Source organism: Anser brachyrhynchus (genome assembly GCF_964034855.1).
Source record: "Anser brachyrhynchus genome assembly, chromosome: 10".
Taxonomy (NCBI): domain Eukaryota; kingdom Metazoa; phylum Chordata; class Aves; order Anseriformes; family Anatidae; genus Anser; species Anser brachyrhynchus.
Genome location: NC_137705.1, coordinates 9852750 through 9870068, shown reverse-complemented (window position 1 = coordinate 9870068; position 17319 = coordinate 9852750). Strand labels below are relative to the sequence as shown.

At 42.6% G+C, this 17319-nt stretch overlaps 1 protein-coding gene across 4 annotated transcripts in view; it reads left to right on the top strand.

The window, feature by feature from the left end:
- SETD5 (SET domain containing 5) overlaps positions 1 to 17319 on the top strand; it is a 76397-nt gene that overhangs the window by 41521 nt on the left and 17557 nt on the right. For all 4 annotated transcript variants that reach the window (XM_080606826.1, XM_080606827.1, XM_080606828.1 and 1 more), the window contains 10 exons: positions 596 to 634; positions 2166 to 2408; positions 7361 to 7509; positions 7819 to 7936; positions 8359 to 8468; positions 8754 to 9000; positions 9259 to 9339; positions 11422 to 11685; positions 12590 to 12910; positions 14555 to 14797. In XM_080606826.1, coding sequence (XP_080462952.1) covers positions 596 to 634; positions 2166 to 2408; positions 7361 to 7509; positions 7819 to 7936; positions 8359 to 8468; positions 8754 to 9000; positions 9259 to 9339; positions 11422 to 11685; positions 12590 to 12910; positions 14555 to 14797 — 1815 coding nt within the window. The remainder of the gene's footprint in view (positions 1 to 595; positions 635 to 2165; positions 2409 to 7360; positions 7510 to 7818; positions 7937 to 8358; positions 8469 to 8753; positions 9001 to 9258; positions 9340 to 11421; positions 11686 to 12589; positions 12911 to 14554; positions 14798 to 17319) is intronic.

Sequence of the window (17319 nt, the reverse complement as noted above, 5' to 3'; positions counted from 1 at the left end):
CTGTGTGGAGAACTATGTAGGTAGTAATGAGCATTTGCTGAGGGATGGCTTTACTGTCTTGTGTGTGAGGGTTTGGGGACTGAAATAATTTTAAATTGTCTGTATTGGAGCATGAGGGAGTGAGCAGCTGGTTCTTTCCCATCATTTGCTAGCTTTACCGTGATTTTCCCCAGGTTTAGGTTTCCCTTGAAGTTGTTCTGGTAGGCACTAATTAAATAAAAGACTGGAAGCAGGAGCCTTGTGAGGTCTCCAAGTATCTTGTGAACCAGTTTGATTCTGTTAGCCCTTTCTTCTGTCAAAGCAAGTGGGGTCAGTCAGGACGGGTTGGGTTTTGATCTTGAGATTTTATACTAAGCATGAGGCAGGCTTTTCAGTTCTGAAATCCTGGTTGTCAAGCTTTTTTTGCAGTTTTCACTGGATTTGCATTGCAGAATCTTTTTTGCTCATGTCCATTGCTTCTTGTGTAGGTCTTCCTGTAATTCTTGCCATCTGTTGTTAAGGGTTGGTCGGTTGCATAAGATCTATTACCATTCTGGGGCACTAATTCTGAGAAAAGGTTATAAAATATTTTTTTCTCTCCTTGTTCCGGGGACAGGCTTTTCGAGAGGGCTCACGGAAGTCTCTGAGAATGAAGGTGAGTGGAACTGAGAAGGCTCTGTGACGGTGGTGTGTGAGTTGCTGTTGTGCTGCGCGTTTGTTTTTTTTTCCTTGTAATTTTGTGCTTTTCTTGGTTCACCTGGGAAATTTCTGATTGTGCTACCAGCCTCAGAATAATCCTAAGCCTTTCTGTGCACTGAAAGCAGGCCTGCTCAAAAGGTTATCACAGGAATTACCCCTTGAACCTTGCTTTTGCTTCAGATAGCTCATTACTTTCTGTAATGCCATCCTGTTCCAAGAGATAAGACTGATTCATGACACCTGGGAGTGAGCTGTTTGATGTAAGGATGTAGAACTGGTTGTGGCCACTCTCTTGTGAGGTCAGTTATCATTTGACTGCATCAAAGATATTTTAAGCTTGGGTGTCTTTAAGTAGCTCAAGTTTAGTGTTGGAGTCCCTAGCAATGTTGCCTTGCTTCTATCCACATCCTATTACTTAGGGATGAATGGAATGATATATTTATTTCTTTTTGCATTGCTGGTAGGTTTGGCTATATGATAGAAAGCTTATTTGACAAAAAAGGGGGAGCTAAACTTCCCTACAAGCACAAGAGTGCTTAAAGGTCCATCAGTTCTATCTAACTGTGGTGCTGTGGCTCTTAGCAGGTGGCTCAGGGGAAAAAGGATGATTTTGTGGTGTGTGCACCTGTCTCCATAGTACCCAAGTACCTGAAGAGGATAAAAATGCATGTAATTTTTGTGCTTGTAATATGTATGATGAAAGTAATGATCGTTTTTCAGTGGTTCTGGTCACCACTAATACAGTGTCTCATATGTCTCAGTCCTAAAAGCCAGTTAAGTTGTTGACCTCTGGAATATTATTTGTTCAGTTATTTAAATTATTGTTAAATAAAGAATGAAGCACTTTTTTTTTTCTACCAGCTTTTTTCCCCTCCCTTACAAGATGGTATAAATGGATTACCTGATTTCAACCTCTCTTCTTTATGCTGCTTAGGACTTGCAGTTTTAACCTTCTGGGTATTAGCTTACGCTGTACATTCAGTTTCTTGAAACCCTGGTGACCATTTAGCTTTAAGGTTTTAGAAGTATTTTGGGATCAGTCACTGCAAAGATTGAGATACAATCAGCATCATCTAGCATTTTGTTGGACGTGAGTGGGTTGAATGTAAGACAAGCTTGCATGAGATTTATTTGCATTTGTATGTTCTGTTCCTGTGCTTTTTTAATCTGCTTAATTGTTTTTCCAAATTGACTTAAAAAGAACTCTTTCTGGCCAAGTGCTAGCTTAATTTCCTTGTATGTAACAGTGCCAAGTACCAACTCTCAAGGGGTCTTAGTCCTTCACAGAATTGTCTGTAGATTCCCAAGTGGCACTGTTGTACAATGTTTATAGAGGACAGAGGTTCTGAAAAAGGTGTCCTCGTAACCAGTGCTTTCATAGCTTCGAGTGGGTTTCCCTTTTCTGTAGCATATTCATATGCTGAGCACACTGTGGATAGGTTTTTCCTGTTGTATGCTAGCCATTCACCCTTTGCTGTTTGGTGCAGAACTCCCCTTCTGAAGCACATGCCTTGGATGAAAACACAGCTGAAGGGTGGGAGAATCGAATACGACTCTGGACAGATCAGTACGAAGAAGCCTTTACTAACCAGTACAGCGCTGATGTGCAGAACTTGTTGGAGCGTCATCTAAACTCTAATAAAGAATACGTGGGCAAAACTGCTATGCTAGACACAATCAACAAAACAGAGTTGGCCTGCAATAATACTGTAATTGGGTCCCAGATGCAGGTAAGAACTGATGTGACAGAAGAAGTGGGGTAGATCAGATCCTCTGGTTTCTAGGCTTAGGGTGTGGGCATGAGTGAGAAGGAATATAGCAGCTGGTCACGGTGTAATTTCAGACCAATAGGTATAGATTTGATATGAAAGGAAACAGAAGAAATACCACTACCAAGACATGAGACCTACTTTGGGTCTTCATTTGGTTGAATGCAAATGTTTCTGAATCTGTGTTACTAGGCTGGGGACATTTTGTACAGTTCTGTGGTAGGATTCACAGGTATTTTGCCGTAACTACTTTTGGTGATCGAATGGCTTGAGGCAGAACCAGATCTCTCACTTTCCCACTTCCTGGAAATGGGAAACTTCCTACTTTCCAACTGAGGCTTCCTGTCTTTTGTTGTTGTTGTTGTTTTTGTTCATGTTGCGTGTGAAGCTATTTTAAAGAAGCTTTTCAACATTATGTCAGACTTTTGGGTGATTACTTGGACCTCTGGTGGCTTTCAAATACTGCATGATTACAATTTGATTTTAGGGAACTGTCTCTACCTAATTCAGTCTCTTCTGAGACGTGCAGTGATTAGGGTCTTGCCAGCTTTATGGAGCGTGTGTAGACAAGGAGAAACAACAGAAGGATGTGTTTGTGTGGTATCCATCCTCCTCCCCACTGTTCTGAGCTGATACTTCATCTGATCCATGCTTATTGAACAGGGGGCAGCATTCCCAGTCAGTTCAGGCATCGCGGGGCTTTCTTGTCCGGGAGGAACGGAGATAGGTGGAATTGAAAAGGGTGGGCTTCACAACCAGATGTGGGGCACCTCTCCTGTAGAAGGGGAGCACAGTCAGAAACCTGACTATCAGGTATATGTTTGTGCTTGAATCATTCTTGTTTATATCAGGTGACTCAGCACCCTGTGAAGTTCATGTGTTCCCTCCCACCTTTCCCTCTGCTTTCATCTAGGTGAAGCACAGCAGGCAGAGCACAGATACTGCCAGTAAGGGAGAGTGCAGAATGAGGACTTTGGACCCAACTCCCTTCCAGTCTTGCCTCTAGTTCTACAGTAATAAAACCTGGGGAGGAGGAGGTGTAACCTTTCTACATGGCTATGTGAGTGGGCTTCCTAAATGGAACAACTGTGAGGAAGTACAGGGAGGGAAACATTCTGCTTCTCTTGAAGTTTTAATATTTTCTGAGTCTTAAAGGTAAAGTCAGCTATCTCCTTCACATGAATTTTAGGAAAAGCCCTGAAATAAATAATAAAACAGGCTGGTGGTTTTTTTTGTCACTTTCACAGAGTACAGCAGGACAGACGATTATAAAAGACACCATACAAAGTGTGTTTGTTCTTGTCATGCTCACTTGCCCTCTCCCTCCCCTATACAGATGTAGGTTTTCCCACAGGGAAAAGTGACCAGCATTGCAAATCAGAAGACTACAAATGCAATATATTCCAAAGAAACAAAAAGATAAAGTTGCAAAACCTTCATAGGGAGCTGCAGTTACTCTGTACAAGTTACTCTCTACTCTGTACAAGCTGTATATAGGTAGCTATCATTCCACATGCCGGGGAAGTGCAAAGGGACTTGGTGGCTATGTAATATCTCTTGGATACTGAGGAAGATTCAGGTGGCTATCCTGGGCTGCTGCTGCTTCTCAGCCCTTACATCCTTGTTCTCTCTGCTCAGCAGATGTCTGTCACAGGTGTGGAGTGACCAGCAGGAGTACATGGTCTCTCATCCTGTGCTTTATATTTTTGTTCCACTCATTTGTCTCATCTCTGTTAGGTAAACTGAGAAGGTTTCTCAGTTTGCATCAGCTGTCATTTAACCGAATGTCATTACTGGACATGAAAATAGCTTTTTTTTGGGTGATGAGGAAATAGGTATTTTAGGAAAAAAAATAAAGTAGGGTGGTGGTGTCAATATGCAGATAGCAGCTGTGTGTAGAAGATGGGTGTCATGGCTGCTCTGCTTGGCCATGAAGACTCTGGAGAAACTAGAAAGGAGTAAAAATAAAATGTCATGTATACCTTGTGTGCTCTCTCAGTTCATTTAGCTTAGGTAAACAAGGATGCAAATGTAGCCCATGTACTCTTAGGGAGGAGAAAAAAAAAGGGGAGGGGGGAGAGAAGCTTCCCCAAACTAGGAGTAGGAAGAGGTGCATTAAGAAGTTTGATGCAGGATATGGGATTTTGATCGTTGGAGTGGTCTGGACAAGACAATTCTCAAATATCCAAAAGTTGCAAAGGGAAGTTTGTGCAAACCTGAGGCTGTTTGGTGTTTTGAGTAAAAACAACTTAGTGATGAGATGCTTAATTATTTGAACATGCTGAAGCACTTTTCTGCCTGCTGTTGCCAGAGCAAACCCAGGGTCAGTATTTGCCCTTTGTTGCTTCTGATAGTTGCTGACTTGAGCTCAAACCTCTGATTGACTTCACATACTGAAGTGAAGAGCCTTTATAAAGTAAAGCCACTGAGTATTATGCAGATGTTGCTCTGCAAAAATATGAGAACAGTTTTGTCTGATTAGCAGTCAGCAATCCCTAGCCTGTGACGTGAATAAAGTCATTTGTTCTTTTCACACATGAAAGCATGGCAGCTAATCCTTTTCATATTTCTAAATTCAGAGAACGAAAAACAAGCTGAGCTAGGATCTTATCAGAAATGCTGTGAGATCGTTCCTGTCGTACCAAAGTCAGATAATTGTGAAGTTCTACAGATGCAGCGATTCTCTTTCCTCTGTGGGCTTTCTTTTTTCCTTCCAGCACCCTACCTCATCCCACTTGTGTTCTCCGAGCTGTTTTCCAGCATCAGGTGACCAGTAGCACAAATCAGTCATGGGCCAAAGGCAAGAATGGAGGCTCCCAGATCTATTCACGTTTCTGAAAGATTCTAAGAAAAATTGGTAGAGCTGTAGAATAATTTAGGTCAGAAGTAAACACTGCAGGGCATCTGGTCTGTCCCTCCTGCATAGAGCCACCTTCGATGAGGAACTAGGGGTGGTATAGGAACAAAGCTGTTCGACAGGAGGCAGGCTTGTGTCTCGGTTCTAGTTTATCTGCTACCTTCAGGTACTTCTTCCTTATCTCCTTCCGGCACACGCTAACAAATCTGGTTCCATTTGTTTACTCTATTGCTACAGTTGGATAATGCAAAGTGGATCCAGTGTTCTTAAAATGATTTGGCCACAGAATGCTACTGTTCTCAGCAATGCAAACCATCTTATCTTTCACTCATGTCACGAGGCTGTTGATCGCAAATCAGGGCTAGCAGTGTGACTTCTTGGTCATAAAATTGTGTGGGTCTCTTTTATGTCAGCTCAATGGGTTTCTCTGGACTTGGGGAATGCTCTGTGTGCTCCTATCAGGATCCAGGATACGACACTGTGCAAGGCTTCTCAGAGCCTCTAATACATTCAGGTTTTTCCAATTGCCTGCAGATACAGTGGGTATAGAATTGTTTGCAAGAGATACACCCTGTAGGCATGATAAATGTAGCGCTGGATATATCTTTACAAGGAGATCTGGAATAGCAAGACCATTACTCCTTCTGCATAGGTTTCAAATGAATATTTTTATAAAGCTATTTTTATCCTGAACCTGAGAGAAGTCGACTAATAGATCTTACTTTACTGGCTGATCCAAGATCTGCAGTATAATGTATTAAAACAATGAAAGCTTCCTTCCTCTCAAAGACATTTATTCAGAACACATGTAAGATTTTAACAAAAGAGAAGGGTAAAGTCTGTGGTTCAGTGCTCTCAACACGGTCAGTATGGAGGGTTTCATTTGCTTCTCAGTACTGAGTGCTGCCTTAGGGCATTAACTTTATTTTTATGAGGTTAGAACGTCGTCATTCTGCCATTGTCCTGATAGAGCCCTTTCTTAAGCCAGTGGGATTTTTATCCAGATGAGCAGATTGCTCAGTAGCTGTTCCCAGCTAGAGGGCTTCATCAGGAAAACTTGGGAGCTTTCTTTTAACAAAATCATGTGTTTTACTTCTAATTAGATAGATGAATGTCATTATTGCTGAAGCAAGAACACTTATGCCTCAATTCAGCCCAAAAAAGTACCAAAAACTGCCCTTATGAACAGTGAATATCATGCTTAGGAAGGAGCAGGCACAGCTCTTGTAGTGAGGCAGTCAGCCATCTTCACTTAATTTGCAAAATTACCCAAATTTTTTGTGCAGAGAGATTCAACCTGTTAAGCAGGAAAAGTACTTTGTTTTTATGGAAGAAATCTTTTCTGTGTTGCAGTGCTTATAATATCCCTCCATTATGCCATAAAACCTCTTTTTTGCATGTCTGTGCTTAAAGAATAGTGTGGTTGCATACTGTCAAGACATCTTGTGAAAATCCATCGTAATAGGCTTGAACATGAAGGAGATTCAGCAAACTGTCAATATCTGCTTAAAAATGTATTTCTTCATGTTAAAAAAAAATCCCCAGCACTGGTTGAACAGGAAGATGAAGAGAAGATTCTGGATGGAGATGGAAATTGACAGCTCAAGTCTTTGGCTTATTAGCTAGAATTACCATCCCCTGCAAAAGGAAAAGCTTCTGTTTTTCCTCTGAGCGTGTGACAACCCACAATTTAGGGAAGATTTGAGTTATTCTGGCTGTTAAAGTGGCCATAATTGCAGAGCAGTTCCCTATTAGCGGCAACTGACAGGTCTGGTTATACCTCCTAGCTGCAAGACTAAAATGCTTGGTCTGATGGGTTTCTGAGACTTACTGTTGAAGGAAAGGAATGAATACTCTTTGTTCTTGATAAGTATTATCAAGGTCATTGGTTATTGCTAAACTGTTACAGGATAAACAATATATCCACCGGGTGTATGTGCAGAGTTCCTGGGTGTTGCTACTAGATTAATTTTTATTTTCATGCAGGCAAGACACTCTCCTTGAGTTACAGGCCTTTGGTTTTAGCGCTCATATTTTGTTCTGTTTTTTGTTACAGCTGCAGCTGGGAAGGGTGACTCGGGTTCAGAAGCACCGGAAGATCCTGAGGGCAGCGAGAGACTTGGCACTAGATACCCTTATAATTGAGTATCGAGGGAAGGTTATGTTACGACAGCAATTCGAGGTCAATGGGCATTTCTTCAAAAAGTAAGAGTACTATGAATTGATTAGTATGAGAGAGCATCATGGCACAGAGAGACTAGAGTCTCTATGGGATAATGCACGCTTACAGGGCCCTTGTCAGCTGTGCCATCCGTAAAAAAGTAAAAGCAAATACACAGCCTCAGCTTGATGCTCTGCTTGCGGACCAAAACCCTCTGAAGTAAATCTGTTCAACTCTGCTCATGGAAATGCATGAGCCTCCAGAGCAGTAGTACTGTTGGAAGCACTGTTTCCTGTTATAACTGCCATGGGAATTGGGTATTTTGGGATTGAGACGTTCTGTTACTTCTCCAGGCCATATCCCTTTGTGCTGTTCTACTCCAAGTTCAATGGCGTTGAAATGTGCGTTGATGCCCGCACCTTTGGTAATGATGCCAGGTTCATCAGGCGTTCCTGCACTCCAAATGCGGAGGTAAATTCTCTCTTCACCATCACTGTAATTGCAGATAAGTTTTACATAAATTTATTGCACTCTCTTGAATATTCAAACTTAGAATGCAGTAAAAAGTGTAAATTCTCTGCATCTCTTGCTTGTTTGATGGTTTATACTTGGAATAAGAGATCAGAAGAAAGTTGGGAACGAGTTTTTTTTGAAGGGAAATGTTTCTTTCATTGCTTTCCTCTGGCTGCAGAATGATAGGGTAAGCAGGTGGTAGGAAGTGTAAGTGCAAAAGCACAGGGTAAGAGCAGTGAAACAGGCTTTTCCCTGTGGAGATTTTTAGGATAATTATTCGTGTAGTAGATAAGAGCTACTTTACAGAAGGAGGCTTCCCTCTTGGAAATAAGAAGTGCAACTTGTGGAGATGTTAGTTTCTCTCTGCTTTGTTTAACAAGGTTCGTCATGTGATTGCTGATGGGATGATCCACCTGTGCATCTATGCTGTTGCCACCATTGCCAAGGACACAGAGGTTACCATCGCCTTTGACTATGAGTACAACATCTGGTGAGTCCTTCACCTCGCCCAGGAGCTCTCCACTGCCCTCCTGGACTGGACATCTTCCTCCAGCCCTTTCCTCGCATTCTACATTTTGCTCCGTTTTCTACTGAATTGCATTTTCCGGCTATTCTGTCCAGTTCTGCTGGCATATTCTACAATAGAGGCCATAAGGTAGCCTGCTGTCCTTGCTTTGGCACGTGGTGAGATGTTTAGTAGGAGATGCATTGAATGTCTCTGTACAAGGGTTGAGAAATGAAGAGTGACACGAATTATGTTTGTGTTTTGGAGCAGCAACTATAAAGTGGACTGTGCGTGTCACAAGGGGAACCGGAATTGCCCTGTGCAGAAACGTAGCCCAAATGCTGCAGAACACCTACCTCCACCTGTTTTAGGCACGCTGATTGGGGCAGAAACACGCCGGCGGAAAGCCCGTCGAAAGGAACTAGAAATGGAACAGCAGGGCATTGCATCGGATGAGAACAGCAGTCAACAAACAGAGGAAGTTCCAGAGGGACCTGCGGCGGTCAGTGACAATGAGGTAAAACACCAGATACTTCATCAATTTTTGTTGTTGTTCAGTGTTGTGGAATCTGAACCACTACAGCACTGGTGTCCTCAGAACAGAAACTGCAATAGGCCTTTTTTAAACCTTTAACGCCTTATTTTACCATAAGAAAAAAAAACTGTAAAAACTGTAAAACTGTAAAAGACTGAAAAACTGTAAAAAGTAAAAACTGAAAACTGTAAAAGAGTATTGTTTTTTGTTTGCCATAGTAATTCTGGGCTTTTCTTTTAGGTGGCAGATAAAGAGGAGAAACAAGAAGGGGAGAAAGAGGAGTCTGTAGATGAACAGGGAGCCTTGGTCCACAGCCGACGGGCAAGTACCTCTGTGTTTATCATTCCCGTAGGACTTGCTTCATGCAGTGACCAACAGGTCTGGTTGGTCATTTCACTTGTTCCAGCACAAATTCCAGCTGTCAGTGGTCATCAGTAATTCGATTTAAAAAAAAAAAGGGGAGAGGGGGAAGGGTTTGACTCCACACAGGAGATTTATGTTAGGGCACTGCAGATGAAAAGGTGCAGGACAGATTCCTTTCCTGGTTGAAGGGTTTAACTGTTAGTTTCAGGGCTATTTTATAGCCTAACGCATACCTTTAAGAAGACAATCAGCACCAGGTTCAAAAAAGGTAATTGCACCCTTATGTGCCTGTAGTGCCCTTCATTTTACCAGCACAAGAATTTATGGAGCCATATGATGATCCAGAACCTTGACCCAGTTTGCTGGGTTAGGTTTGTTAACCTGTATCCGTTCCATGTATGGGTTGACTAAATGGTTGTGCAGACACGTTGCCATGAGGGAAGGGCGTAGGATAAAGTGGCAAAACTTGATAAGAGGAGTAGGCTACCGACAGCGCTATTGGCACAAGTCAGGGAAATTTCCTATATTCTTTATTAGGAAGTCCCTTTGTGTTCCCAAATTGTCATTGTTGTCTGGATCAAAATATTTTGGTGCTCTTTGATCTTTGATAACATAGAATATAAGAAAGCCAAGAAGGGACTATTATTTTTATTTTTTATTTAAAAAAAAAGCAGTGAAGAAAAAGTGCTTCCATCCTTCTACCAGGCAGCAAATGTATCAGAGCTAGGAGCCTTTCCTTTTTTCACCAAATACCCTAACCATTGCGCTTTCTCTGATCAGAGAGAGGATCTTCTGTGTGGAAATTTCCTGAGAATGCTTTAATTGTTAAGGTAGTACAGCAAATAGCAGAGCCCAGGGCCATCTAACAGAGATATCTGTGGATTATCTCATGGATTTCTTAGAAGGGGCAAGATAAAGCAGTTAGTTTCTGCTGGAATTTGAACAAAAGTAGTCTTCCATCACACTGGCTGTAACCCTGGAGGGAAGATTTTATTTTTAATGCAAGGAATCTGGTCTCTTTCTGGGACAGTATAGTTCAAGAAATCTCTCAAAGTGAAGTGTTAGTTTCCCACGAGCTTGTAAGCCCTGTTGCTGTATGTGTGTCACCAGTTAATCTCCTTTAATGAGATACAGTTTTCTATATTTGGCACTGGGTAAATACCTGTATCTGTAGTTTCCACGATTTTTAAAATTTGTTTTTGTGCGTGCTGAATATTTTTGGAACAAACTGTAATGGCCAGGCTGCTGTGATTGAGTACTGCTGTGTGCTTTAAGACGCTTATCCCCCCATGACAATTCCTAGAAGGCACCTCATCCCATTCCTTCAAATCGACTTGATTCAGCTTGTCTGCCAGTCACTGCAGCATTATTATACTGGGCCTTTTATATGCGTAATTAACAATTATTTCTGACACAGCTAGATGATAAGATTTCCTGTCACTTGTTTACCTAATAAATACCTTCTTTTTCCTCTCTGCCTCTCATGTTCTGTTATTATTATCCACTGTGTAAGCTGCTTGGACAAAAGCTTTTATTTTTGAGCTGGGTGATCTCCTGACAGTTTGCACAGTGGTGTTACACTTGCTGCAAATTACTGATTCACTTACTTCTGTTGCCTCTGGCTTATGTTTATTTCTAACGCTCGTTCATTAGCAAGTAGCTCCATTTGTTTCCAGGTCACCTTTTTACTCTCCTTATTCTTCTTCAAGGATTTTAGTTCTTCAAAATTATATGTTTCCTTGTGGCTATTTTATAAATACAACTCAGTAGTATCTAAGTGGGCCTATTTAAGAACAATGTTAGTTCTTCTAGTTACTCTATGAACACATGATTATGTTGTTGGTATTCTGGGAAATTTGCCATGTTGAAAAATTCAATTTAAAAAAAACAACACTGTTTCTGTCCCCTATCTGGCTCTTGTGTCACTGCTGTTTGGCAGTCGTTCTCCCAGCTGTGCTGCATCCCATCTCTGCTCCTGCGTCTTCTTCTCTATGTGCATGATTTACGGTGCTAACTTAAATTTACTTTCACGTGTTCTAGTCCCGGGAAGAGAGGAAGGTAGAAGCCATCATGCACATGTTTGAAAACCTGGAAAAGAGGAAGAGGAGACGAGAGCAGCCATCAGACCGGAACAGCACCGATGCTGAACTCAGCGTCAATTCTGAGGCTCCTGAGCCGGAGGAAATAAAAACAGAGACTCCCGAAACGGAGGATGGAAGTTCAGCACTGAGTGCTGCTGCTCCAAGCATTTCCAACAGTACCAGCAGTACTGGGGTGAACACACGGCGGTCTTCACAAGTAGCGGTAAGATGAAGATAGGACTGTTTAATAGCTTGTACCGAGGTCATACGCAGCATGTCTGATTGTTTGGGTTGGGAGAAACTTTGGGGGTCTCTAGTCCATTCTGCTTTAGGCAGTGTGGCTGTGAGGTTAGAGAAGGTTGGCCAGGGTTTTACCCTGTCTTGTCTTTAATACCTCCAAGGACAAAGATTGCACAGCCTCTCTGGGAAGCCTCTTCAGTTCAGGACTGTTCTCATGGTGAAAAACTTGTCTTCTATGTTTTTGAATGTATGTACGTTGTCTCATCTTCCAACCTTGCGCTGCTGCCAAGAGCCTGGCTGCATTTTCTTGATGGCCTCAGTTTGGATGTAGTAAGGCTGCTCTTAGGTGCCCCTGTTCTCTGGGTGGATTAAGCCCAGCTCCTTCACCCAGTGGGCCCCATACAGTGGGCTGAGAGACTAGACCACCCCTTCTGTACTGATAGGACCTTAAGTTGGAGGTATAGCTGCAGTAATTGAGGAGGGTGTTGGGTTTTCTTTCGTTTTTTGTTTTTTGTTTTTTTGGTCTATTTTCATTGCATGTATTCCCATTATGTGGCAGAGCCCAGATACTTGCCTAGAATGATGCATGTCAGCTCAGATCAGGAGTGAGCGTAATTACTTTGAGACAAATAGCAAGTTGCTTCCTGCTGCTGTCTTACCTAAGACAAATATTCTGATTGATGCCTTAAGAACACAGCAGATAAAACGATAATGTGCCAGTCTTTTAAAAAGGTCCCCAAAGCCATCTTATGAGCCCATACAAATAGGGTCCAACCAGATTTTGTGGGTCAGATAATGTCAATAAATAAATCTTGGGCCTTAATCCTATATGCAGAGAAAAGGAAGACTCCTGATGGTGCTTGGACTAATGACAATTTATGTTGTAGGATGCTGTCCCAGAAAAAACAGTTACTAAGCCAGCTCCAGCAAAACCTTCCAGGCCCCGACCAAAAAGTCGCTTCTCCCGATACCGGACCAGTTCAGCACAAAGACTGAGAAGGCAGAAACAAGCCAGTTCCCAGCAAGCTGAACTTGTACAGGCTGTCCCAGAGGAAGGAAGCACTGCCAGCTTGGTAACCACAACAGATATCAGCAATGTAGAAGGTCCAGGAGAAGGCAGACAGTCGGTGGGATCTGACCCAACTGTTATCGTGGCTGCGGGATCTCAGTCTAATCGGGCTGCAGTGAAGTACCCCAAAACTAAAAAGGTAAATATGATCAAGTGCTCAAACTGGAGAGAGGAAAAAGAGGTTTTGTGTGGTCACTGGGGAGAAGTTGGCTCAGGTGAAGCAGTTCTTTAACATACGTGACCTGATGTAAGGTTTGCTTTATTATTTCTCTTATAGTGTCTAAGAGCTCTCATTATGTGTCAGAATCTGGCTGTTCAGCACTGTAGAAAGAAAGATCAAAAAGAAATTGCCTGGTCAATACAGTAAATCAGCATAGAACTTAGATACCAACAGGGTGGCAGAGGTGCAATAGGAAGGGTCTTGCTGTTGGGTACAGCAAAAAGGCTATAAAGAGACAAATTATTCACCTTTGTATATGTGGGGAGGAAACCCCTGCAGCCTGCGGGGTCCTGGGAGAGAAGGGCTTGGTGTCATAAGGAGTTGGGTGATGGAGGGTGAGCCCTGGGTGAGGAAAGCAAAAAGCAGTTTAAGTACTGCTTTTAAGTACTGGTATTGAGGGCAATTAGAGATGAGAGATGCCTGGGAAAGGGCGTAGTGAGGAGAACAAGCCATTTATTGTTTCTGCAAGAGAACAGAGTACTAAGAGAAAGATGGAGAGAGCTGATGGGTTTGGACCTATGTGTAGTGAGCTAGGAAGAGTTTTTGTCTGCAGCATGCAAAGGCGGTTGTAACAAATCTGGTGGGGTAGCCAGCATTTAAGGACTAGATGCTGATGGTGTGGAAAAGAGCATTAGCTTTGGGGCCCAAAGGAAAGGATGTTCATTAGAACAGGTTGGGAGCCACTGGAGAGAGGTCTGAAGTAGCAGCAACTTTCAAATCACTGGCCTGAGTCATACCGCCAGTACCATTCTGGTAATGTCCATGGTAAGGAAGAGAGATAAGGCACAGCTACAGAAAAGAGGGTTTAAGCAGCACAGAGATGTAGGGAGACTTGCTTGAAAAAAAAAAAATGTCACCGGAAATAACTAGGGTGTTGCAACTTGTAAAGGATAGTAAAACAAAGGTTCTCTTGTACATGCCAACAAGAGAAGGAGGAGAGAAAAATTGAGTCATTATGTACTAATGGTTAGGTGGAATTCAAAAGTAATTTTGGAATGGCATAACAGTGTGCTGGGTATGGGAATCGGTGGTGGTATCTTTTTGGGATGAGTGGGACGGCAGACTGGGGGGGTATTTATTTAGAACAAGGTAGAAGCGGTTAGCTTTCAGCTTAGCAGAATTGAAGACCAAGAGGGAACGTGACTGCAGACTATAATGTGCAAGCTGGAGAAACTTCTAAGGGAAAGGAGCAGAAATTGCAGAACCTAGTAGACAGCTGGCACGTACGGGGCATAAATAAACTAGCCATGAATACATTTAGGCTTGCAGCTTAGAGACAGGTTTTAGAACAAGGTGATCAAGTTCTGGGAGAGCCTTCTAATAATAATAATGGAGCATAAGATTGAGCTACTTGTATAAAACAGGATCACCTGACTCAGTGCCTGCAACAGATGTGAATCGGGACTGATGCAGAAAGTCGTGGCTGCATTCCTTCCTGTTGAGGAGTAAGGAGGTTTTAGCATATGGGCTGACCTAAGCACAGCTTCGTTTACATGCTTTTGTGCCATCTCACCTTTCTTCTTCACCTGTGCTAGTTGCACTGACGTGTGTTTTCTCCCTCAGTATCTTGTCACTGAATGGCTGAATGACAAGGCAGAAAAGCAGGAGTGCCCCATTGAATGCCCTCTGCGCATTACTACAGACCCAACAGTTTTGGCAACAACTCTGAACATGTTGCCGGGTCTCATCCACTCCCCGCTGATTTGTACCACACCTAAACACTACATTCGTTTTGGTTCACCTTTCAACCCCGAGAGACGTCGAAGGCCCTTTCTGTTGGACGGAATTTACAGCTCCTGTAAAAAGGTATGTTTGATCACGTCTTACCTTTGGGGGCTGTATACTCATCATGCTCTTACTGGCACCCTCATAAAGCTGTTGTGTTCTCTGTGAGCCTATTTCCATGTATTCCTGCTGAGCTGGCCTTGCCTGGCCACTTGAGGAGGTCTTCAGACTGCAACTGCTGACCCTCGCCTAGCCAGGGCCCCGTCTTCATCCTTGCTTTTTACTGTGGTAGAACTGATCTTTGACTCCCTTCTTGGAAACCTGTATTTTCACCCCTGTGGTGGCTGTTTATTATCCAGTGTACGTGATTTGAGGGGTTTAATTGTTGCCCTTAAAATGTGTTTTGTCACTGCTTTCACAGAAGATGATTGGCATTGTAGGGATAGGTCAGTTTTGAAAAACACCTCAGGAATACAGCGTCTCAGTCGGGATCTGTTCTCTTTGGAGAGCCAGTGTTGTTTTGCAAAGGCTGTTCACAAGAGCAAGGCCACAGCTCTTTGTTTGGGATCACAGACTGTCTGTCTACAACAGCTATTTGTGGCCCTGCAGGAAGCCTGATCTGAGTCCAGCTGAGGACTTCATTCCTCCAGAGATGGTGTGTGGCCAGCAAATGCTGGCATTTACCCGTCCACAGGGAAACAGTAGTTCAGGTTAATTTACTGAGTCAGATTTCTATCTGAATCCGTCTTGCCAATCACCTGTCAGCTTTGCTCAGAGGCTTTTCCAGTTTCTGTATAATTACCCGAGAGCAGCTTTATGGAAATCCTTTCTGATCTCACAGTCTCGGTAGCTTTCAAAGTCAGGCACAATGTCCTAGTTTCTTTGCCCCCTTTTTAAGGAGTTTTTCCAAAGAGTTGGTTTGGACCTTGCTGTTCCCATCTCTGACCAATTTGTTGTCTCGTGCTAACATACACCTACAAAAAGAAGCTGAGGTTTGTCTTGAGTATTTCCTTCATAGATAAAGCTCTTGATGGTTCATATATACTTGTGTGAACAAAATCATGTTTGCTTCCATGTACCTGGGTAATCTGCCCATGCATCTTTTATTACCTTTGGCTATTTTCTAGTCATACAATAATTCTGACCGCAGGAGAGAGGACGGCATAGTCTGACTATGGACTTCCTTCATTTGGTCTACTTCTTCCCTGAAGCTGGGTGGATGTTGTGTTGCAGCTCAAGTGCTGAATAAAGCAGAAAGCTGCTTTGTGTCATGTAGCCCATGCCTATTTTGTGCACCCCAGTATGACGACTGAATTTTCTTTGACAGGTTGATTTAGATTCGTGTTCAGTCTGTGATTTACCATGTTTGTTAGAAAAGATCCATTAGTTTTCAAGGCCGTAATTTTAGAAGTGATTGTTTCTGGCTTTGCGTGGTACTTTGTTCTAGCCTGTGCTGAGCTGTGTACTTATTTTTTTTCCCCCATCCATTTTCCAGTTTACTAAGAAAGTGTTGAATGCTGTCTTCTAGCTTGTTCTTGTTTCTCCCAGGTTGGCATCATCTGAAAACTTAAGCACACTGCCTGTTCCATTATCTAAATAATTAATAAAACGTTGAAGGATTCAGTGCCCAGAACCTATGCTGCAGAAAGTGTTTTTGATAGATCTCTACTTTTTGAAAGTAAATAATCGATAACTGCTCTAATAAGGATTTTCATCTACTTTGTAGGAGTTCCCCAGCTTTTTCATGGAAAAGACTGCTTGCTAGCATTTGGTGTTTTTATCACCACTACTGACAGCCTGGAGATGTAGGAAAAAGTCTGCCTCTCGTGCTCAGGAGTGTTCAGAAAACTCTCACAAGGAAGACCTCCTTTTCAGCTAGCTGAGGTCTAGAAATGGTCCAGAACTTGATGACATTGCTCTCTCAAGACCTGATCTTTCTGTCGTGTCTGCTTCTTGACTATTCGGTCAGGAAGGTTGATTTATAAAGGCTGTTGAAATAGATCACACATTTTCTGGATTGTCAGCAGGCCTCTTCCTTAAGCTACTGAGGACTGTGCCAAAAAACCTCAGCTGATGATCTCAGTTTGCATCCAGAGCATGCCAATATCTGAACCTTGCAAGGAAACTGAACTGTATAACCTGTTCACGTTCATCACACGTTGTACAGTGACTTGGCTGTCAGATCAGATGCTGCACTTGAGGTAGCAGTGCTCCAGACTGGCTGGCACTCCGCAGTCTTCCTAGTGGCTACAGTGGAATCCATTGAGATATATTTGAACAGAGAAAAAGTGTCTGCTGTACAGTAGTGAAGGCCATCAAAATAGATCCTGGCACCTGCTCTTCACCCTTGCGTTAAAGTTTTTTCACTCTGAGGATTGTGGCCACTGAGTTTCTGACACACTTCCATGATAGCTTAAGGAGTCAAACTTCTCTGGGAGAAAAAAAGACTGGTAAAGTGAGTCCCTTGGGTAAACTACACAAATGTAAATTACTGTATTTATTTTTCAGCAGTTTTGTTGTCATGTTACTGAATTACCTTTTTGTTTTCCATTATTTTATGGTATTTATTTTTGATAGTAAAATAAGCAAAGGTTTCCTGCCTG